At 55.4% G+C, this 23,222-nt stretch overlaps 2 protein-coding genes and 1 long non-coding RNA gene across 5 annotated transcripts; 2 read left to right on the forward strand and 1 right to left on the reverse strand.

The window, feature by feature from the left end:
• The first annotated feature begins 410 nt into the window (after window positions 1-410).
• On the forward strand, window positions 411-7,198 carry SHISA7 (shisa family member 7). 2 transcript variants are annotated; one of them, XM_072966514.1, is made up of 5 exons: window positions 411-1,096; window positions 2,601-2,755; window positions 4,248-4,313; window positions 4,754-4,903; window positions 6,116-7,198. In XM_072966514.1, the coding sequence occupies exons 1-5, from the start codon at window positions 411-413 to the stop codon at window positions 6,757-6,759; spliced, it is 1,701 nt and encodes a 566-aa protein (XP_072822615.1). In that variant the 3' UTR covers window positions 6,760-7,198. The 2 variants fall into 2 exon arrangements, with proteins under 2 accessions (XP_072822615.1, XP_072822617.1); XM_072966516.1 differs by lacking the exon at window positions 4,248-4,313.
• LOC140698026 (uncharacterized) lies at window positions 1,920-20,208 on the reverse strand. Of its 2 annotated transcripts, none has more exons than XR_012075384.1 (2): window positions 19,539-20,208; window positions 1,920-2,185 (listed from the first exon to the last, which is right to left on the reverse strand). It is a non-coding gene; the product is annotated as an uncharacterized lncRNA (long non-coding RNA). The 2 variants fall into 2 exon arrangements; XR_012075383.1 differs by lacking the exon at window positions 19,539-20,208 and adding an exon at window positions 16,689-17,686.
• UBE2S (ubiquitin conjugating enzyme E2 S) lies at window positions 18,180-23,038 on the forward strand. Its single transcript, XM_072966517.1, has 4 exons — window positions 18,180-18,591; window positions 19,161-19,308; window positions 20,737-20,927; window positions 22,584-23,038. Exons 1-4 carry the CDS (start codon window positions 18,589-18,591, stop codon window positions 22,902-22,904), a joined length of 663 nt encoding a protein of 220 aa, XP_072822618.1. The 5' UTR covers window positions 18,180-18,588; the 3' UTR covers window positions 22,905-23,038.
• Window positions 23,039-23,222: the final 184 nt, after the last annotated feature.

Here is a 23,222-nt window from a genome sequence, read left to right on the forward strand (position 1 = left end):
TTTCCGCTGGTTTTTGGTCCACCTCTTACTTCTTGGCATCCCTGACGTCACTGATGACTTTCCCACGCTTCCCTCTCCCATTCATCACTCACTTTGACTCTTTCTCCGTCCTTCCATTATCATTTCTATTCTCCTTCTGCGGTGTCTGCGCACACTTCTGTTGCGCCCCACCACCGTACACTGCCGCTGGGACCACCAACTTTGGGTCCATGCATTTCCCCTCCCTCCATCCTTTCTGTCTTCTGGTTCGTGTTTCTCCATCCTTCTACCTTCCTTTGGCCCTCCTTCCTCATCCTCTCCCGCCGCCCACCTCCACATTTCTCTGTCTCTGTCCATCTTTCTCCTGCCCACCGTTCCAGCCTCCGTTCTCCCTCCAGCCTGGCGGCCTGGTCCGACCTTCTGCGCGTCCCATGCCAGCCCTCCTGCTCCTCGGGACCCTCCTGCTCCTGGCCTCCACTACCGGCCAGGCGGGGGCACTCCCGTCCAACGCCACGAGCGCCGAGCCCCCGGGTCCGCTGCCCGCCCTGCTGGCGCACCTGCGGCGCCTGACCGGGGCGCTGACGGGCGGCGGGGGCGCAGCGGCCCCAGGCGCCAATGGCACCGGCACCAGGACCAGCACCCAGAGTGGGCCGGGCGCGGCGGCACGGGCGCCCCCTCCTGCCGAGCTCTGCCACGGCTACTACGATGTCATGGGCCAGTACGACGCCACCTTCAACTGCAGCACTGGTTCCTACCGTTTCTGTTGCGGCACCTGCCACTACCGCTTCTGCTGCGAGCACCGCCACATGCGCTTGGCTCAGGCCTCCTGCTCCAACTATGACACTCCGCGCTGGGCCACCACGCCACCGCCGCTGGCCGGGGGCGCCGGGGGCGCTGGGGGTGCGGGCGGAGGTCCCGGGCCCGGCCAAGCCGGATGGCTGGAAGGGGGCCGGGCGGGGGGCGCCGGGGTTCGTGGGGGCGAGGGCCCCGGCGGCAGCACGGCCTACGTAGTGTGCGGGGTCATCAGCTTCGCCCTGGCCGTGGGCGTCGGCGCCAAAGTGGCATTCAGCAAGGCGTCCCGTGCGCCCAGGGCGCACCGGGAAATCAACGTGCCCAGGTGTGTGTGCTCTGGGGCCCAAGGGTGAGGAGTCTGGGGACGGGCCCTGGGCAACGGGAGGCGGAGCCATTGGGGAGTGCTGGGCAATGTTGCGGGCGTGGCTGGAGACGGAGGAGGCAGCCACCAGGAGCGCAGAAGTGAACGCTTTAGAGAGATGGGCGGGGCCTGAGAATGCCTGTAACTGAAGTGGCAGGCTATAGAGTGACGGGGTAGGCTCAGGCCTTCATTCAACAAATATTTCCTGAGCACTTTCTGTGGGCCAGGAGCTGAGGATATAGTAGTGAACAAAACAAAGTTCCTACACTAATGGATAAACCTGGTTTCCAATCCCAGGTCTGCTGCCTGCAGGCTGTGTGACCCTGGGAAAGTTGCTTAACCTCTCTGTGCCTCAGTTTCCTTACCTACAAGATGGGGCTAATAATTGTTCCCCACTCATTCGGACTGTAATGAAGATTAACTGGGTTGATTCATGTGGCGTCCTGGATGGTAAGCCCGCAATAAATGTTGGCTACTGTTACCAAGACAGTAAGCAAGCAAACACATATGCAATATACTTTAGATACTGGTAACTGCTGCGAAGAAAGCAAAGCAGCATGACGAGCTGTGAGTGGGATAGAAGGTGTTGTTTCACACGGAGCGCTCAGGAAAGGCCTCTCTGAGCAGAGACTTGAAGGGAAAGGCAGAATCAAGTAGATGTCTGTGGGAAGGGCATTCCAGACAGAGGAAACTGCAAGTGCAAAGGCCCTGAGGTGGAGTGTCTGCAGGACGCAAAGAGGTCCGTGCAGCTGGAGTGCAGTGGGCCAGAGCTGAGGAGGAGAAGTAGTGCAGTGGGCGAGAAGCAGGCAGAAGCCAGCTTTATTCTAAGTGTGATGAGGGAGCCACTGGAGTGCCTGAGCTCCGTGTGTCACCATCTGATTCCTGGGCTGTGCGTGTGAAACTAGTGGGCAAGAAACAAGGGTAGAAATCGGGAGGCCAGTGAGGAGACTGTAGCACTGATGGTAAGAGATGGTACTGGTAGCAGTAGAGGTGTTGAGAAGTAGTCCAAGTTGGGATAGACTTTGGAGATTGAATTCACAGGATTGCTGAGGGCTGTGGAGGAAAAAAAGAAGAAGAAGAGGAGTCAAGGGTGAGTCTAAGGTTTGGGGTCCACATAGCACCCTTTATTGCCATGGGGAAGCCAGCAAAAAGAAGAGGACTGAGGTTCCAGGCTCAGGGTGGGACAGAGCCACAGGGAGGACGATGTGGGAGGGACCACAGAAGGGGTAGTCCAAATGAACTAGGGAAGGGGCGCTTCAAGCTGGAAGTGTGGCCGGAGGGGCCTTGTGGCAGTGGGGCAGTGCTCAGATTGACATTAGCAAAGAGCTTGGACAAAGGTGAGAAGCAGAGCTGAGCAAACAGACACCCCGAAAGGTGAGAACAGGGAGGGGAAAAAGGCCTGTGCTCGCCCTCTCCCCACCCCCACCGCCAGCACTCAGGCCATTGACCATTCCTCTGCCGCTTCTAGGGCTCTGGTCGACATTCTGAGGCATCAGTCGGGGCCTGGTACCCGCCCGGACCGGGCACGAAGCAGCTCCCTAACCCCGGGGGTCGGGGGTCCCGACATCATGCCTCCGAGGACGCCCAAGAACATCTACAACACAGTGAAGCCCTCCAATCTCGGTGAGCAGGAAGTGGGACTGCAGCTGCAGCCTCTGCCTCTGCCCTCGCCCCTTGTCCCCGTGGCTCCGCCCTCCATGGATGGCCCCGCCTCTCATTGCCCAGGCCCCGCCCCTAGCCTCAGCCTGCTGCCCCTGCCTTCCCTGAACCATTGTGGCCGAGACCTCTTCCAGGTAATACACTGGACTCTGCAGTGGGCCAGACCTCCCCGCTGCCCTCCAGTGGACCCCCCCACCCATGGGCACCACCGTGATTTAGATTTGGACATTCTCAGCCCCTGCACTTGAGAAATTCATGTCAGAACACCCAACAGCCAATGACACATAAGGACACATTTAGTAATTTAATGAGAATTTGTTGGGCGCCAGACGCCTGGACTCAAATCTTGACTCTACCACTGTGATCTGGGGCAAGTGACTTCACTTCTCTGGGCCTCAGTTTCCTCATCCATAAAATGAGAATCATAACAGTATTCATTTCATATTATGGTTATTCTTATAGCTTATGATGGAGAAGTGGAGAAGTCCAGGTAGCTGAAAGGGTGAAAAGGATCTCATCTGGTGTGAGGGGGAGGCGGCTCCCAAAGAAAGTGATGCTGGAGCAGTGGCTGGGAAGGTGAGGGAAGTTTCCTGGGCAGGAGGAGCTTTGAGTGGCTGGAGCAGAGCTTGTGAAGTGGCCAGAGAGCTGAGGCAGAGGAGAGGGTGGGCAGATACCTCAGGAAGTCCCGTGAGTTCCAGGCTGAGCTGAAGAGCTCTGCCTTTGTCCTGAGGGCAATGGGGAACCATGGAGAAGTTTAGAGCAGGGGAGCAGCGAAGTCAGAAGAGGTTGGAAGAACTATTTCACTGGAACCCCTGTGAAGGGGGAGAGATGAGCAGAAGAAGGCTCAGGAGGAGGCTGGGATGATGATCCAGGCAGTAAATACAGGGCCTGATCTGCAGTCAGGAATGGAGGGGAGGAGATGGGTTTGAACAGTAGTGATAAGGAAGACTCCTGACCTAGATCTTGAGGGATGAGTAGTTCTTCAGGGAAAGAAGGGATTCAAAGGAGAGAGAACAGCATAACAGCATGTGCAAAGGCCCTGTGGCATAACTGAGATTGACTCATTTGGGTATTAGAGAGAAGCATGGTTTGAGGGGAGGGATGGGAGGTGAGGCTGCAGATGTCAGCTGGAGCCAAATCACACAGGCCTCAAACACCATCCCCACTTTAAACTGTGTCTCTTGGGAAGAGTTCGAGCAGCTAAGGGGCAGGAGTAGGTGTACATGTCAGGAGCACCACAGTGCAGCTGATCTTGGAGATGGGCTGGCCAGGTGGCCAGAAGGCTGGTCTGATGATGCAGGAGGGAGAAGCAGGTCAGGGTAAAGAATCAGGAGGCAGGAGGGGCTAGAGTTGCAGACCAAGTGGAAATGAGTGGGGATCCTTCCAAAAGACCAGAACAGCAGTGCCAGCTGGGAGCAGACAATGCAGTGATCCACTTCCTCTCTTATCCCCACAGATAATCTGCACCACAACTACCTGCACCTCAACGTCAACAGCCCCAAACACCATGCCGCCACACTGGGTATGGACCAGGGCAGGGCTGCAGGGAGGGCAAGACTCCTTCTCTTCCCACCCTTATACTGAGCTGGAGCCAGGTGCCCGGGATAGAGCAGGGGTGAGACCCTGTGAGCCAGTCCTCACAGTCTAGCCAGGTAACCGAGTGAGGCTCAGTTTCCTCACATGTCTGCCAGAAGTAGTCATCGCTCTCCTACCCAGAGTGCACCCCTCCTAGCCTGGGGCCGGGTGTACAGTAGGTGCTGAGCCCCTCCTCCTCCTCTCCCCAGCAAAAAGCCCCTAAGTGGGTAGGGGGAGTGAGCAGAGGGAGCTTGGACTGCTGGAGCTTTGAGGGGTTGGAGTCCAAGATTTCTAACGTCCTAAAGGGACTGAGGGCAAGAACTGCTAGGTCTGACGGAGGAGGGACTGGACTGACACCCCCCCCCCCGCCCTGTCCTTCTGCCCTAGACTGGAGGGCCATTCCACCGCCCAGCCCCTCCTTGCACTACTCCACGCTGTCCTGCTCTCGGTCATTCCACAACCTCTCGCATCTGCCCCCATCCTACGAGGCCGCAGTGAAATCTGAACTCAACCGCTACTCCTCCCTCAAGAGGCTGGGTGAGTCCATGGAAGGGAAGCTGAGCGGGGGATGGGGTCGGGTCAGGGCCTCGGTTCAGGACCGTGGACAGTGGCCCATGGCCTTTTAAAGATTTAGCTCTGCCCTTAGTTTTTTTCTCCAAGTTTGCTCCAGAATTACCTGAGGTAATATTATAGTAGAATTACTTGGGGTGCCTTTTTAAAATGCAAATTCATGATGCTCCCCACAAGATCTATTGTATTCATCAGAATTTGATTTGCAATTAATAGAAATATAACTTTAAAAAAAAAAGGCAACAATGCTGGTTTGATAATGGAAAGTCTATGGGCCACAAACTTCAGATGTGGCTGAATCCAGATGCTCAAAAGTGTCTCCAGAATTCTACATCTCTCAGCTCTGCTAAACAGTGGGCTGGTTTCATTTTCAGACAGACCCTCCCCTTGTGATGGCAATGATGGCCCTGAGAATTTTCAGGCTCCCATTCTACCAGGAGAGGAGTCTTCCAATGATTCCAGCAAAAATCCCAGGCCTGGATACCAAAAATGGGTCACATGCTTGTCCCTGAACCAATCACTGAGACTCTGATTGGACATTTCTGGGTCAATGGCCCATCCCTGGTAGTGGAGTAGACTTCAAACATTTAAAACTGACATCCACAGTAAGAAATTATGTTTATATTATGGCCCATGACACACACATACACATATATATGCACATTTTTTAATTACAGGAAAGGTTTGAAACTTATTATCCTCTTATTATGGGACACTTTCTGATCATTTTCTACTGTTTCACTTTTCAAAATGGTGGTCACTCACCACTCACAAAATCGACTTCACAACCCTCGAAAGGGTCAAATCTCCAGGTTTGAAAAATACTTGCTAGAGGATGAGAGGGAAAGAAAAGTAGTTCCTCAAAAGCAAGAGTTGGGTTCTACTCCCAAAGGAAGGGATGTTTCCAGGCCAAAAAAAAAAAAAGGAAGTCCAGCCCCATCTTCCATCCCAGCACTGCCATCTGGGCCTCAGAATCTGCACTTTGGCTACCTAGCTGGCTTGAATGTTCTGATTGGTTAAACTTGTGCCTCTGCCCAGGTTAATGACCAGGAAGTTCCAGGTGATGTCTGGGGTCCTTGTGAGGGTGGGAGTCAGTGTTGGGGTGGGATGCCATAGAGGAGGGGCAGGTTCTGGGCTGGCTGTGGATCCACCTCTGTGGTTTCTTCCATTCTCCCCTAGCCGAGAAGGATCTGGATGAGGCCTACCTGAAGCGCCGGCACCTGGCGGAGATGCCCCGCGGGACACTGCCCCTGCACACGCTTCGGCGACCTGGCACAGGGGGCGGCTATCGAATGGATGGCTGGGGTGGCCCTGAGGAACTGGGCCTGGCGCCTGCGCCTAACCCGCGGCGCGTCATGTCCCAGGAGCACCTGCTGGGTGACGGGGGCCGCTCGCGCTACGAGTTCACACTGCCGCGAGCGCGCCTCGTGTCCCAGGAGCACCTGCTTCTGTCCTCACCGGAGGCCCTGCGCCAGAGCCGCGAGCACCTCCTGTCACCCCCGCGCAGCCCCGCTCTGCCTCCGGAGCCCACCGCCCGTGCCAGCCTGGCCGCCTCCCACTCCAATCTGCTGCTGGGGCCTGGGGGGCCCCCCACCCCCCTGCACGGGCTGCCTCCACCACCTAGCCTGCACGCGCACCACCATCACGGCCTGCACGGTTCGCCGCAGCCCGCCTGGATGTCAGACACCGGCGGCGGTGGCGGTACGCTGGCCCGTAGGCCGCCCTTCCAGCGCCAGGGCACGCTGGAGCAGCTGCAGTTCATCCCCGGCCATCACCTGCCCCAACACCTGCGCACCGCCAGCAAGAATGAGGTGACTGTCTGAGCGTCTGAGGCCGGGCCCGGGGCTTGGGGGCTGCAGCCTCCCGGGCCCCCATTCCAGCCTGCACCCCCCAGCACACTTCAGGGGCCTGGAGCCCAGATCAGCGGTGGGGGGGGGCTGCCTCCAAGGACACTGTTTGGATGTAATCGTCACCAGAGACAAAGCCTCTTTCTTGGATGTCATGGCAGATAAGATCCCTCCTTCTACATCACAGTATGAGGCAAGGCCTCCTTCCTATGACGTCATCACAGAGGAAGACGTTTGTGAGGTCATCACTATGGAAGATGTCTGTGTTTATCACAGGGACAAAAACTCCTTCCCATGAGGTCATCACAGAGAAACAGGCCCACACTTAACTAGAGGCTATGTCTATGTTCCATGATGTCATCACAAAGACTTCCTTCCTGTGATGTCATAAAAGAAATAATGCCTTGTCCTATGATGTCATCCCTAGATACAGAGAGTCTGTCTTATGATGTCACTGCATAGATAAGTTTCACTCTATGATGTCATCTCTGGCAACAGAAGTCCTCTTTGACATCATCACCAGGAAAATATTTTCTTCCAAAGAAGATGCCTCTGTCTGTGATGTCATCTCTACAGACAAAGCCACCTTCCTGGGACACATCCCAGGGGAAAAAGCCTGGCCAACTGTGTCCTCACTAGACATAAGGCCTCCTTTCTATGACATCATCACAGGGATTCTGCTTCCTTTTTGTGATGCCATTGCCAGAGAAGGTGCCTTGCCCTATGATGTTATGAGAGGGATTGCCTCTTCCATGATGTCACCACTGGAGATGACAGCCTGCTTTTGGGACATCTCCAGGATGAGGCCCCTTCTGCGATATCTCCGAGATGACTCTGCCTGCTCTGAGACATCGCCAGGAGACCGCCACTGCTGCTGCCATGTCACAGAAAGGCAGGGCGTGCCAAGGCCAGGGCCATCCTGGGGGCACCAGAGAAAGTGCCCCAGCCTGAGATGTCATCTGAGGGATGTTATCACTGGGAAGGCTGCCCCATCTGGAGAGGTCTCTGCCAGAGATGACGGTCTGTCTCCGGGTTGCTGGCAGTGAGCCCCCACACCACTGGAGGCTCTGCCCCAGCGCTGTGATGTCATCCCCAGAGACACTGCCTGCTTTGGAAGGCCGTCACTTGTGATGGTATCGCTGGTCTCTGCCTTGTCCTGCCGTGACTTAGCTTGGTTGCTCCTTCTCCTGACCCCACGGACATGCCCTGCAGGAGCTCCACCAGACCTTCCCCTAAAGGGAATTTGGGCCACCGGTCCTACCCCTGTGTAGTGAGGTCACCTCCTGTGTGACTCCCGGAGGACAGCACTCCCAGACTGGCTTCTGCTCCCAATGAGGCCACTCTGGCCCACCAGGCTCCTGGAGTCCTGAGACTCGTAGGTGGCCAAAAAGCTGGCGCCACTTCTCTCTGCCAAAACTACAGACACCATCGCCTCTGTAAACAAGTCCTGGCCTCCGGCTGCAGGGTGGGGGGAGGTTAGGGTATGCCTGCTGCTGCTCTAGTTGATGGCATCAGTAGCACCACAAGACTTCCACCACTCCTGATGGCACTGCACCTGGGGTCAAATGTCAACCATGCCTAATGATGACATCATTTCCCAGGATTCCCTATGACCTATAGTGTCCTCATCTCTCAGAATCCACCATGACCAATGATGTCATTCCAGAATCCACTATAGCTGACAGTAACATCTGCCAGGATCCACTAGGACTGATCATGCCAAAATTTCCTATAGTCCCCCATAATTGTGGTGTCATCAATCTTCCAGGATCTACTTCAACCATGTCTTCACACCCCAGGATCCACCATAACCCTGATATCGTCATCTCCCAGGATCTACTTCAACAATGGCATCATCATCTCTCAAGATCCATGACACTCAATAGTGTCATCATCTCACAGGATCCATCTCAACTATGACATCATCATCTCCCAGGATCCACTTCAACCATGGTGCCATCTACCAGGATCCACCACAACCATGACATCATCATCTCCCAGGATCCAGGACACCCAATGATAGCATCATTTACCAGGATCCACTTCAGCCATGTGTCACCATCTTCCAGTATCCATCATCTTGGGAGCCAAGCACTATGACAGCTGTATTTCAACTGTCTCCTGGGGTCACTTCCAGTTGTTCCCTTAAGGGGAACCAGCACAATACACATTATTGTCCCATTCCCTCAAAAACAGAGTAGGGAGGGCCATCTTCGATGACATCATCCTATTCTGGCCCTTCTTGATGATGTCACTGCCTTGTTCCCGACTTAGGGTGATGCCTGCATCAACCTCACCACAGACTTGGCCTTGGCCGGCCCCCCATCACGCCCTGGTGAGGGCACCTGGACCCCTCCTGATAACTCACTGCCCTTCACCCAACCATTTGATCCGTGACAGGGTCAACACAGGGACCTCTTATCATCACCAGAGGGCGGCTTTCCAGTCCTCAGGTGATGTCACTGCCCCTTGCCTAATCCCTGTCACCTGGATCCCCACCCAGAGCAGCACTCCATTGGCTTGGGCCAAACTCTCCACAGAGACCCCTGTGGGCTGGGCCAATAGCTGCCGACCTCCCTGGGGCTTTCATGTGCTCTGCTGGCCTGGTCCTGGGGCAGGCACATCTGGAGGGTCATGGCCACTGCCAGTGCCATCTGTGGAGGCAGGGTGGTGCTCTGCATCATCCCAAGATGGCAGAGAAGCAGCGTTCTCTCCTTCATGTCCCTCTCACACACTAGGGAGCCACTAGGGTTTCGGGGATTCCCCAATACCCAATGCACAATTTACCCCTAATTCTCCTTGTACATAGCCATGTGGGGGGCGGCCATTCCCCGACTCTTAAAGGGCTACATGCCCCCTCCCCGGCCCCCAGGGCAGGGTGGGGGGGCCTCTTCTCCCTCTTCTGGGCCGTCCCCCTCCGTCTCCTGTCTCCCCCCAAATACTGGCACCTAAGTTCATCTCTTTTCATCGGGCGCCTGGGATAGATAACTGGCCTCAGCTCCCACCACACGGAGGAAATTGGGGTGTTACCCTGACTCTACCATGGCCCCAGTGCCAGTTTGCCAGTTTTTCACCTCCACGCTTACAGCTGCTCCTGTGGGTTCCCCCAGTCCCTCCGAAGGCCTCACCTTGCCCGGTACCCCTATGGCAGACTGTGACTTCCCCCAAAAGGAGCCAGCTGGGGTGCCTGCCCCTTCCCAGACCCCCTCCCCTCTGCTCACCACCCCCAAGGAGCACTCAGCTTTCTCCAGCCCCCACAATTGGGGGGGTTCGGGGCCTTTCAGCTTTTGTATGCCCCCCTCAACTTGCTCTTCACCAGCCTGGATCCAGGTACCTCGCTCCCCTTCCCACTCATGACTCACTCCTCACAGGCTGCCTGACCCTGGGGCATTGACCTCTTATCTCAAATAAGCCATAGTGGGGAGAGGTCTCAAGGGGGTGAGGAAGTGGGCACGTCCTGCCAGGTCCCCTTGATGCTTCCAGAGCTGGGACCTCACCATCTGAGTCTTCCCCTGCTGCCCGATAAACACAGACACAGGATCTTGCGTGCAAGCCCCACCCCCATTCTGGTGAGCGGGCAGTGGAGGGCGGTACAGAAAGGAGAAGATAAACAATTCTGGACCAAAAGACCTTCCACAGCTTTGCCTCCTTCCTTATCTCTCCCCCCAACACCAAATTCTTGCCCCAGTTCCTAGGTGAGAACAGCCGGCTGAGCTGCAACTTGGTATTTTTTTGAATAAACAGATGTTTTCCTGATCCCGTGTCTCAAGTTTTACTGTTGGGAAGGGATGGGTTTCCACCTCTGCATTTGCAGGTCACTGTGGAGTCCCCTTTGTGGTCAAGAGGGGCATCGGATCATTTGTGAAGTGCCCCCTCCTGGCGCATGTGACGGTTGTTCGCACACCCTCAGAAATTGCCTCTTTGTGTTGGAGTCTTAGTCTACAGATAATTGGGGGTGGGTGGGGAGGGAGGGTGGTGATGCCATGCCTCTTAGTATGGGATCACTGAGGAGCCGCTCCTCCCGGGCACACAGTAGGACCCTACTTCCCTGCTCTCTAGAGGTTAGATGGCCTCTGGGCGGTGTGAGCAGAAGTGCCTTTCCAGGTAGAAGCGTCTGGGAGCCGGTGTGTGGATCCCCATGCTCTTCCCTGCCCTCTGCCATGGTCACTGGTGATATTTCAGGTTAAGGGCTACTCTTTCTGGCCTGGGACCCAAGTAGATTAACTGAGCCCCAGAATAAGGATAACACCAAATAGGGGCCTGAGCCAACACTCGATGGATAGGAAGTGCGAGCGAGAAATAAACCCTTGTTGCTTTAACCCCTGGGGCCTTGGGGCCACTTGTTACTGCAGGCTGGTGCAGCCCACCCGGGCGGTGCGTCTTGCCTGTGAGGGGGAGCTTTCTGCTGCACACTCTTGTACTTCTGAGTTCTTGTGTAGGTGTTGTATCTATTTTTTTTAAGTAAAGCTTAAATTTAAACGTAAACGGTGCAGGACTTGACTGCCATTCTCCTCGCCAAGCATATGCCCAGGGAGAGCATGACGGGGAGACGCCAGCCTCACTCCTCTCGCATGCAGGGTGGTTAGCTTCCACTCTGAGGTGTAAAGCCAGGGCTGAAACATATGCATTTTTCATTCAGCACGGCTTCTACGTGCCTGTCCACTACTTCATTTCTGTTCAGCCAAGAAAAAAAACAATCGGGCCCCCGTATGTACTGTGCTTTGGTGGGCAAGTCAAGGATAAGATCTGGCATAAGCGTTTCTGCCTTTGTACCCTAACGCTTGCTCAGTGTGCAGCTCTGTGTTGATAAATACAGCCTCTGAGCAGCTATTTTTAACTGCCGTTTGACAGGGTGGGCTTGCAAACTCCTGAAATCTATACCAGATGTTCTGTGCACCTGCCTTTTTTCCCTTTTAATTTCTTTTTAACTTTATATTTTGAAATAGTTTTCAAGCTCAAGTACAGCTTTCATCAATTCACCACTTGTTAAGGTTTCATCACACTGCTTTATGATTTTTTTCCCATATAAATATTCTTTTTTTTTTTCAGGGGCACTTGAGAGTAGGCCCTAAGGGACATTGCTGAAGAACAAGGACTTTCTCTCACACAGCTACAGTATAGTTATCAAAATCAAGAACTCCACTTTGGTGAAGTCCATGTTCAAGTTTCACCAACTGTCCCAATATTGTCCTTTGGAGCAATTTTCTTTTCAGCTGCTGCTACTCCGGGATTAGGTGTTGCACCCGGTTCTTGAGTCTCTCGGGGCTCCTTTAACACTGATGTTTTTGGAGTCCACGCAGCATAATTTTTATTTCAGCTCCTACCGCTAGACGTTTGGCTTTTTCCTGATTTTCGCTACTATAACAATACTTTGAGGACTATCTTTTGCACACCACATGGAGCATTCACTTTCTCCCCCAGGATGACCTCCTAGCAGGGTGAAATTCTGGGGGTAGGGGTGTCTTTAAGACCTTTGCTACACGATGCCAAGATGCAATGCTGAAAGCCATGGCAGTCCCTGTATGTGAGGACGGCCGCTTGCTCCCACCTCGCCAGCATCAGGCCGTACCCTTTTCAATCTTGATGTACATCAGAGATGTTGGTTCTGGTTAAAGGAAGCCCCCAGCACACTAAACTATGTTTTCATCCCGTGCGAAGTCTCTGCCCTGCATTTCTGGAGTCGGTGTGCGAGCCAGGCTGTGCGTTTCACTGAGGCTGTGTCTGTCACTAGAGGGAGCACCTGGTCCACTGCAGGGCACAGCTACCACTTAATCAGGGTCCCTCCTGCCGGGAGAGCACTAACCTCTGCTCAGGGGCAAAAAGGAAAGTGGTTCTTGTTAATCACCTGCCGACAGCACGTACAGGTGGCGAGCTTAAAAGTATTAAGGCCACGAAGGGGCGGGGAACATGTCAGCAACCACAGACTGTGGACTCAGAAATGAAGATGGAAGCACTTACCCAAGCAAAAATGCTCAGCCTCTCTGGAAAGAAAGGAAACGCAGCTGAAAGATGGGGCACCCTGGCTTGCCCACGACTGGCACATATTCTGAAGACTGCTAACAGTTGGGCTCATTGCTGCATCGGGACATTGACATCGGCTGCTTCCTCTTCTCTGGATATCCACAAAACTAGTTCTCTCGCTTCTCTCACTTAGCCCCGGACTTTCCCATCATCAGCACTGAAGTCCGGCATTTCTGGCAACCTGGGATGGTCAGCCACCATGGGTTTAATGCTTACTGTTTACTACCTGTCTCTCCACCAGAACAGAAGCCCTAGGAAGGCGATGTCTTGCTTCCTTTCTTGGTCACTGGTGTATCCCTAGCAAACAGTTGGTCCTAAATAAATACTTGCTGAATGAATGGATCAGATCCTGCTGGTGGAGATCCAATTAAGCAGAGCCCTGCCAAGGGCTACCTGGCACAACTGTGAGCACACGTGCTCTTTGATCCTGCGACTCCACTTCTAGGAATTTCTCCTTCAGAAAAGCTCACACCTTTGCCCAAAGACAAATTTGGGAGGATGCTCACTGCAGCTTTGAGCCGCAGACTGGACCCGGCGTAAACGCCTGGCAGTTGGAGAATACTAGAAACGACCGCCCTGCAGCAGCCAATTTGCAGGCTGCCCAGGGAGGATGTGTGGGAATGCAACCATCCAAGTGGCGTGGGGAAGAAGACACCCGAGGTTAACGAGGTTATAAAGAGGTTAACAGCGATACCTGAGGGGGAGGGAATGCAAGTGTGGGAGGTGAAGAAGGGCTAGAGCTGCACCTCTTTCTTTTACTTCTCACACTGCAGTAACTGCATAAATTTCCTTCCAAGCGTGTATTTCTTGAGTAAGTTAATACAGCCGAACAGAAGAAAGGAAGATTCATTGCTGAAGCTAGAATTCCAGCCGAAGGGACAATCTGGCTTTCATCGAGTAGAACTAAGTTTCTGGTTCTACTCGATGTTTAGCAAAGGAAGGACACCCCTTCCCCAGCCTATCCTCTGCCAATTCCAGTCTCCCAAACTAACTGGGAAGGCCCATCACTAGGCCATCTCCCAAGGAGTTCTCAAAGCTACCCATTTCTCTCCCATGGCCACCCCCTTGGCCCAAGCCACAACCAGCTCTAGAGTTTCTGCTTCCACCCTGGGCCCTCCAGTCAGCTCTCTATCCAGCAGCCCTGAGCTAGAGTCTCAACGGGAATACCAAACCTATCACACCTCCTCAACAAAATTCCTCACTGGTGCCCTGGCGCTCTACACGCCCTCCTCTCCTGCTCAGATCCTTCTTCCCTCAGCGTGCTCTCTCTCCCTGCCTTCTGGACTTCTTTTAGTTCCTCCTGTCTCAGTACTTCTTTTTCAATTTTTTTTTTAAAGTAACAGCTTTACTGAGATATAACTCACATACCATACATAAAATTCACCAGTTTAAATTATTTTAGCATAGTCAAAGTTGGGCATCTATGTCATCATCACAATCAATTTCAGAATATTTTAATCGCCGCTCAAAAGAAAACCTACCCATTAGCTATCACCTCCCTATCTCCCAAGCAATCTAATCTACTTTCTGTCTGTATGGATTTGCCTATTTTGGACATTTCGTATCAATGGAATCATACAACACCCAGTCCTTTGTGACTGGCTTCCTTCCCTTAGCATAGTGTTTCTAAGGTTCATCCACTTTGTAGCATGTAATAGTACTTCATTTATTTCTATGGCTGTGTAATATTTCACTCTAAGTAGACACCACAGTTTCTCCATTCACCAGTTGCTGAACATTCAGGTTGTTTCCACTTACTGGCTATTATAAATAATGCTGCTATGAATATCTGTGCATGATTTTTTGTGTGGACACGTTTTAATTTCTCTGGGGTACATACCGCGTAGTGGAATTGCTGGGTCACATGGTAACTCTAGCTTTAACCATTGGAGGAACTGCCAGGCTGTTTTACAAAGCAGCTGCACCATTTTTATTCCCACTGGCTGTCTGAGCTATTTCTCCACATCCTCTCCAACACTGTTATCTCACTTCTTGACTACAGCCATCCTGGCAGTGTGAAGTCGTATCTCGTTGTGGTTTTGACTTACATTTCCCTCCTGGCTGATGATGCTGAGCACCTTGTCATGTGTTTATTGGCCTTTTACATACCTTCTTTGACCACTGGCACCATCTCTTCTCAGAATTACTGGGCAACAGCCTCCTTCCTGGCCTCCCTGCCTCCATCCTCATCCCCCTTCCTTCTCTTCTCCACCCAGTAGTCGGAATGACCTGGAAAAACCAGAGTCAGACCACAGCACTCCTCTGCTCAAAACCCTGCAGTGGCTCCCTGTTTCCTCAAAGACAAAACCAGAGTCCTAACCACGGCCTTGAAGGCCCTCCGTGATACCCCCTCCCCAACCTGACCACACAGACATCTCTCTGACCTCACTTCCCCACACCCTGCCCACTCTGCTGCAGCCACACTGGCCTCCTTGCAGTTCCTCGAGTGTGTTCCAGCTCCAGCTGTTCCTGCTGCCTGGAATGCTCTTCCTCTGATAAGCATAGAGCTCAGTGCCTCCCTGCCTTCAAACTTGTGTTCACATGACATGCGCTCGGTGAGGCCTCCCTGGACACCCAGCTTAAAATTTACCACGGCATCTGCACCCCTGGCACCCCTGTTCTACTTTTCACTTTTTCTACAGTACTTGCTGCCTCCTAACATACCATGTATTTTACTTATTACATTTCGCTTTTGTGTCTCCTTTCCCTCGCCACAGTAAGCCCCACAAGGGGAAAGATCTTTGTTTGCTGACGTATCCCAAGCACACAGAACGCTGCCTTGGCCCTTAGTAGCTGCTCAGTAAATACGATGTTTGTTGAATGAACACCTCGTTCTGTCAGGCACTCTGCCAGGGGCGATGGACAGACGCCCTGCTCTCCTGGGGCTGTACTCATCAGGCAAGATGGAGACAAACACATAAGCCAACAAATAATGATAAATTTCGATGGGTCGCAAAGACCAGAGACAGTGAAGTGAACAGAGTATGGGAGCGGAGACTGGGAAGCTGCTCTGGGTGACATTTTAAGGCGAGCCTAGGCCTGGAGGAGGTTGGGGAAGAAAGAAGATGGGGTGGAAAGCTTTCCAGGCATACAGCACTCTCCTGCGAATGTCCCCAGGTCAGATAAGGCTTGGTGTATACCAGGGACAGATGGAAAGAAGGCCCAGGAGGCCTCAGGAAGAGTGCTTATGGATCTTTTGGGAGTTTGAGATGTATTCAAAATGCAGTGTGTTGGGGGCTCTTGAAAGCTTTTTAGCAGGGGTGGGGCCTATTGGGATTTCAGGAGTCAGAAAGGGTGGACTCCCTGAGGGCCAACTCCTCCAGCCACTGCCCGTTTCTGTAAACAAAGTCTGACTGAAACATGGCCATGCTTAAGCCTTAGGCCGCTCTGGGGCTAAGGCAGCAGAACTGAGTAGGTTGGGACAGAAACTCTCAGGGCCTGCAATATCAAGAACCTTAAGGTCCTGTAGATTTCACCCATCCCCACTGCCACCAGCCTGCTCAGGGCCTCTACGTGCCCGCCCACTGCCCTGTCAATGCACCCAGGAGCCCCCTAGTGCTTGAAGAAAACAACACATTGGCCACCCCAGCCTAGGCCAGTGATGGAACTGCTGACCGCTTACCTCTGACCTCAGCACCTCCCACTCAGCCTGGCTGGCTTCCTGGTGGCCCCCACAACTCAGCCAGCATGGTCCCCTCGCCGGATCTTTGCACCTGCTGTTCCCTCTTCTTGGGCTGCTTTTCCCATAGACCTTCCTGCAGCCCGAATGACCCTCCCTCAGAGAGTTCTGCCCTGCCCACCCCTCCCTTTCTATCCCCCGGACCCTGACTTCGTGTTTTTCAAAGCCGTCATCACTCGCCCACTTGATGATGGCATATACTTACTCGCTGTCTGGCTTTCCCACGAGGACGTAAGCTCCTTGAGAGCAGAGGTTTTGCCCCTTTTACTCTGCCGCATCCCCAGAGCATCCTGCCTGCCACATGGTAGGTGTTCAAATTAAATCGTACTGAGTGAATGAGGGGGTCCAGAAGGGAATCCACCTGCCAGGATTAAATGCGCTCAAGCATGCAAACTAGAACAGGGCCTCCACCCAGAGTAAACAATAACCATTCCCATCATCGTTCTGCCTGTTGGGTGGATTTGGTGATACAGATCAGTCTGACCACCACCTCTGTCTTGTCCCAAGTCACTTGACCCCTCCTGCCTTCAGTGTCCTCGTGTGTTATAACCGGGCCAGAATCTGCACCCTGCGTGCTAGGACTGAAGGTCACGTGTGCCAGGCCCCCACAGGCCCATCTGCCACAAACTAGTTACTATGACTGTTCGGCTGCGGGTGTCTCTGCACCTTCCTGCCTCCTTCTCCAGAAGCTGAGGCCCACGAGGGCTTGTCAGGATGCGGGGGCCCGGCTGGGGCCCATCCTGCCGGGCTGCGAGGCCTTGGGAGGGGCCCCCGGCCCCCGGCACGGTGAGCGGGAGGAAGCCGGTCCAGCTTCCGGTCCTCGCTCTCCAGGCGCCGACACCGGGCCGCCCGGGGCATTCCGGGCCCGTTTTCGGGCAACTGTGTGTCCGCTTCCCATACGGGGACGTGAGTCCCGGCGAAGGCCTGACTAGCTGGAAGCCACAGTCAGTCACAGGCAAGGCCGGGCCCTGAAAGGAGGCCCAGGGACGCTCCCTACTTCCTTGGCACCACGAGGGACTGCGGCGTCCACGTCTCACAGGAGGTAACTGAGGCCCGGCGTCATGCCCGGGGCCTGGCCAGGGCCATAGGTCACACATTTGCGAGCCAGGCGTCTAAGCCTTCAACGCCGTGCTGACTGGTCTTGGAACCTCCGCGACACAGCACGCAGGTCACATGTCATTCCTGGCACAAAATGGCGCCTCACTGACAAACGTACCTCAATTCCCAGCGCCCACCCCCACTGCGGGCTGAGGAAGGGGCGCGGGCGTCCACGCGCACTTATTTGCATACATAAAACCCAACGAACTTAATTGGCTGCGAGGGCCTAGGTTCGCGCTAGGCAGGGTCTCCATTGGTCGCTCTCCGTCTATCCCGCCCCCCCCCACCTGGTACCGCCTTCTCCGTCAAGGATTAGCCCGCGCGCATCTCGTGACGCTACCCCACGAATATGCGTCCCTATTGGCCGGAGAGCCTTGCATCATCCTTTTAAAACCCCCCAAGTCCCGCCTCCCTCCGCCCCGCCCAGGCTCCCAGGCCGACCGTTAGTCGCGTGCGCGATTTCCTAGGCGTCAGGGCGCTCGCGCGCGTACGCCGGCGTCTCATTCAAACCGCCCAATCAACGGTCGCGTCGTTCTTCACGTCCTCTTCCTCTCAACTTCCCCTTCTCCACCGCCCCACTCTCCCGGATCCCTTCCTCGACCCCTGCGCGCTCCCATTGGCCGGCCTGCCGCGAGCCCCCTCCCCAACTTCTCCCGCCTCTGCCTGCAGCTTTCGGGAAGGGAGCGAGCCCGTCGAACGCCTAGGACCGTGCGCGCTGACGTCGCGGGTCGGGACGCGGCGCTTCGGGGCCGCGGGGGGGGGCGTGGCCTGCAGCCGGATATAAAAGGGCGGCGGTGCGCGCGCGGCCGGGTTAGTGCGGCCGGGCACCGGGGTGGGTGGAGCTGCAGGCGCGGTACGCTGCGGGCGTCGGAGGCAGCGGGGAGCGGAGCGGGGCCGCTGGGGCCTCGCCAGGGCCGCAGCGGCAGCAGTTGGGCCCCCCGCCCCGGCCGGCGGCCGGAAAGCGCAGGAAGGGGGCTGGGGGGACCCGCCCCCGGCCAGCCGCAGTCATGGTGAGCGCGGTGTCCAGGCCTGGGAGGGGTGGTCGGGGGAGGAGGCGGGGCCTCAGGAGTCTCTCGCGGGCGGCTCGGGGCGTTGGAGCATCCACCTAGGAGGTCCCGGGCCAGGGATGGGTACAGGGGCCTTCCTGTAGCGGTGCAGAAGGGGAAGGCCCGGCTGAGCCCCGGGGAATGCTCCAAGCTTTTTGGCCCGCCCGTAGGTGTTCCGGGAGCAACGACGCTCCGCCGCCGTCTCCATGCTTGAGCTGGGGTTTCCAGGGTTAGGTGGGGAAGGGAACTAGGATAGGCCTCCGCCCTACGCGGAATCATTGAGGGGCTACTAGGGGACTTTTGGGGAAGGTGGAGTCATCCTCAAGCCCCTCGGAAATCCGCCCCATTTCTAGTGGGAGACCAGACTGAGACGGTCGCCGGAAGCATCCCGGGTTGAGGGGATCTGGGAGCTGGGGGTGATTGACAGCCTGGGCCTGCAGGGACAAGACTAGGGCTGCCACCGCATCCTAGATCCTGCGGAAGGTCCTGGGCCCCGGCTCTGCCCGCAGCTCACCCCCTTCTCTCCTACCCAGAACTCCAACGTGGAGAACCTGCCCCCCCACATCATCCGCCTGGTGTACAAGGAGGTGACGACGCTGACAGCTGACCCACCTGATGGCATCAAGGTCTTTCCCAACGAGGAGGACCTCACCGACCTGCAAGTCACTATTGAGGGCCCTGGTGAGTGTGGGAACGAGAGGCAGGAGGGCACTTCCTAGATCCTTGTCATCTTGAGAGCAGGGCTAGGGGCCCCCAGTATAAGTGGACATGACAGGCATACCTGTTAGTCCTTGTGCTCATGGTGTGCAGGGCAGGACATGACAAATGACAAATAATTGTGTATACATTCCTGTAAGTGTTGTGAGAAAATCCTGGGGGCCAGGAAAGAATATAATTAATGGGGGCCTTACCTGGGTTTGGGTGTTCCTCCGTCCTGAAGTGTGGGAGTGGGAAGAAGGTGCCAGGTGGTGAGAATCATATTAGCAAAGGCCTGGAGGGCAGGCTGGATGATCTCAAACTCCTTCCTGCCGTCAGTGTCCGCGCCTCTGGGGACCAAACCGAGAAGGAGCCAGCTGCCACCTTAGGGGAAATAACAACCATAGCCAAATGATTACGCGTGATCATGCAGGGTGGTTCAGCGTGTCACTTCACGCACTACGTTTCAGTTGTTAACAGTTGATTTCTAGTTTAAGCGAAGATGTTACAAGAGTGTGTGATGAAGGACCTAGTCTGGATTTGGGTTTGTTGGGGTGTGGGTCAGGGAGGACTTCAGAGTTGCTGGCCTTGATGCGGGCGGCAGGGTGGGGATCCCCGAAGGCCTGTGGCAGGCGCAGTGTGAGCTTTATAAGAACAGAAAGGAGAAAAAAGACAAGCTTTTAGGACTAGTAGGCTTCTTCAAGGAGTTTGGAAAGGAAGCCGCTGGTATAAAGCAGGGGTAACAGATCACTTCAGAGTTTGACTTCAGTGGGGACGGGGCTGGGGTAGAAGCTGGCTGGAGGCTGGTCAGGAAGCCCTTGACCGTTGCTGGCAGCCGTCAGATGAGAAAAGCCGTTCAGCTGGACTTGGAGGTGGGGTCTGATTCAGGAGGGGACCTGGAGCTCAGCTGCCCAGGCTACTGATGGGTTGGATGTGGGGGCTGGGGCATGAGGAATAGCCATGGGTCTGGAACAACTCCCACGGTTTTTTGACCTGATCCAAGTGGGTGAATGAGAAGCTGCAGCGGGGAAGACCGTGGAGTTCACAGAACTGTCCTGACATGGGCCTGAGAGGCTGCCAGGTAGATGTTTTTCCAGGAAGATGAGAGGGTGTGCGTGTCTTTGTCTCTTGGGAAGGGTGTGCGACTGTGCCTTGCTTAGGAGTGAATAGGCACTGCGGGTGGAGACCAGGGCTTGGTGGTGACACGAGCCTAAAGGGTTAACTCAGGTGGGGATGTGTGCCTGTGACCCCCTGGAAGCCTAGCCCCATCCTAGTTTCAGGAATCCCCCAGTCTGGTGGAAGAGGCAGTGGGCACTTGCCTCAGGGCCAGACTGTGGAGACTGGGCTTTGGGGTTGTTCGGGGTGCCTGGGAGTCCTAAGCCTCCTGACCCAGTCCCCCTCCCTGCATTCCAGAGGGGACCCCATACGCTGGAGGCCTGTTCCGTATGAAACTCCTCCTGGGGAAGGACTTTCCTGCCTCCCCGCCCAAGGGCTACTTCCTGACCAAGATCTTCCACCCAAACGTTGGCGCCAACGGTGAGATCTGTGTCAATGTGCTCAAAAGGGACTGGACAGCTGAGCTGGGCATCCGGCATGTGCTGCTGGTGAGTTTGGCTGGGACTGGGCCTCCCTCCTGACATCCCAATGATGTCCCAGCCACAGAGCCTTGTTTCTTTTTTAAAATCAACTCAAGTGGTTGGGAGCTTCCATGGAAGAATCCAGGTTTCCAGCTTTTCTGGAAGGAACAGTGGACAGTTCCCCGGGCATCTTCCCTGCAGAACAAGTGATGGCTTTGTGTAGTGGGACGACTTTCTGATAGGTACAAGTCAAGCGTCCGGCTAGGGTTAACATGATGTTTTGTATTTTTGTGGAGGTAGTGGGGCTTGAACCTGGGACCTCATGCATGCTAAGCATGCGCTCTGCCACTGAGCTATACCCACCCCCACTCTGGCTAGGGTTAAGATATGATTTGTGTGTCAAAATTCAGTGTCCTGAAGTATGCAGTTCATTGGTGTTTCAGTAGTTACAGCTTTTGCAGCTATTATCACTGGTAATCCGAGAATATTTCCATAAACCATTATTTTTCAACCAGGAGTGCTTTTGCTCCACTGGGGACATTTTTAGTTGTCACAGCTGAGGGTGCTACCAGCACCTGCAGGGCGGAGACAGGGAAGCTGCTGCACAGTCTGCAGTGCAGGGCCCCACCCCCAGCACCACCCCAGCCCGTGTCAGGTGAGGTAGGGACACCAGACTGTGGGGTGTCTAGTGTGTAGGGTACCAACTGCCCCTCCACCCCTCACAAGTTTAAGTTGTTGAAAACTGAATTTCTAATTAGCCCCTGGGGCAGATGGTAGGAAGGGGAATTGGGGTTTCCTGCAGGGCCCCGGGGAGGATTGAGCACCAAGGTAAACAGACCCCAAACCTCCCCCTCCTCTCCCTGGAGTGTCAGTGATGGCGGCCAGGGACAGGGGAGATGAGCTCACAGAATAACTCCAGGTGTCCCCAGTGAGCCCTGGGGCCTGCAGTGCAGGGCCCAGGCTGGGCGCAGCTGTGGGAGGGCAGCTGCAGGAAGGACTGGCAGCCAGGCCTCTGTTTGGGGGTGCAGTGGTCAGGATTAGGGCGTGATCCTGGATCCCTTGTGATCATCAATGGTGTCTGCTGTGCCAGGTGCTTTGCGTGTGTCACAACAGCCCTGGGGGCACTTGTCACCACCCCCATTTACAGGCGAGAGGTCATTTCACCTGCTCAAGGCCAGGCATGTTCGGGTTCCTTTTCAGGAAAAAAGTGGAGGTGGAACACAGTGGCTTAGGGGCCACCTCAGAAGAGCCACAGGGGGCTGCTGGTCACACTTGTCAGCCCTTACTTACCCCTCAGTTAAAGTTGGTGGGTGAGAAATACTGAAGACTCACTCCCTTCCCGGACTGCCCTCTGGATGTCCCCCTTCTTGGGTATGGCCGGCCCTGCCCTTGGGGTTCCCGTGAAAGCCAGTGACAGCTCTGGGTTTAAGCATCTTCCGGTAGCAGGGGAAAGTGGAGCTTTGCAGGCCAGGTGTGAGTTCCTAAATTTCCCCCCTACCTCGCTTTCTGAGTGACCCTGGGCAAGTCCCTTGCCTCCCTGGTCCAGGCCTCAGTCACTGATGAGCGGGCCTGCGTGGTGTGGGCAGAGCCAGTGTGTGATCTGGTGGGGAGCAGCCAGTACAGAGCCACAAGGCCAGATGTGGGAGGCTTGGGAGGCCCCTGATCCTGGCCTTCTTCCCACAGACCATCAAGTGCCTGCTGATCCACCCCAACCCTGAGTCCGCCCTCAACGAGGAGGCGGGCCGCCTGCTCCTGGAGAACTACGAGGAGTACGCGGCACGCGCACGCCTGCTCACAGAGATCCACGGGGGCGCGGGCGCAGGCGGGCCCGGCGGTGGGGGGGCCGGGGCCAGCGGGGCTGCAGCCTCCTCCACCGACTCCATGGCCCCCGGAGGCCTGGGAGGGGCGGAGGGTCCCATGGCCAAGAAGCACGCAGGCGAGCGCGACAAGAAGCTGGCGGCCAAGAAAAAGACGGACAAGAAGCGGGCACTGCGGCGGCTGTAGTGGGCTCTCCACCTCCCCCGCCCCCCACCTGACCCCCGACTCTGTCTCTAAGTTATTTAAATTATGGCTGGGGTTGGGGAGGGCACGGGGGCCTGGGACCTGGATTTGTTTTTCTAAATAAAGTTGGAAAAGCAGCTGCTATGCCTCTGCTGGCTTCGCACAGTGGGTGCCCTGGCCCCTAAGCACGTGCGCAGGTTCCCCCACCCACCAGGCCTCCTGTTGGGGTCTGAGGGTGCAGTGGGGGAGTCATGGCCCCGCTCAGGCTGGCGACCGGTGTGAGGTGTCCATCCTGCACTGGGGCGCCTGAGCTAGCTCACC

This window comes from Vicugna pacos, chromosome 9 (genome assembly GCF_048564905.1).
Source record: "Vicugna pacos chromosome 9, VicPac4, whole genome shotgun sequence".
Lineage (NCBI taxonomy): Eukaryota > Metazoa > Chordata > Mammalia > Artiodactyla > Camelidae > Vicugna > Vicugna pacos.

Coding starts and splice junctions, on each gene's coding strand:
- UBE2S (XM_072966517.1), top strand. Junction 19,309..20,736: donor AGTCACTATTGAGGGCCCTG/GTGAGTGTGGGA, acceptor CCTGCATTCCAG/AGGGGACCCCATACGCTGGA. Junction 20,928..22,583: donor GCATCCGGCATGTGCTGCTG/GTGAGTTTGGCT, acceptor TTCTTCCCACAG/ACCATCAAGTGCCTGCTGAT.
- SHISA7 (XM_072966514.1), top strand. CDS start 411: ATGCCAGCCCTCCTGCTCCTCGGGACCCTCCTGCTCCTGGCCTCCACT. Junction 4,314..4,753: donor ACACCATGCCGCCACACTGG/GTATGGACCAGG, acceptor CTTCTGCCCTAG/ACTGGAGGGCCATTCCACCG. Junction 4,904..6,115: donor CTCCTCCCTCAAGAGGCTGG/GTGAGTCCATGG, acceptor ATTCTCCCCTAG/CCGAGAAGGATCTGGATGAG.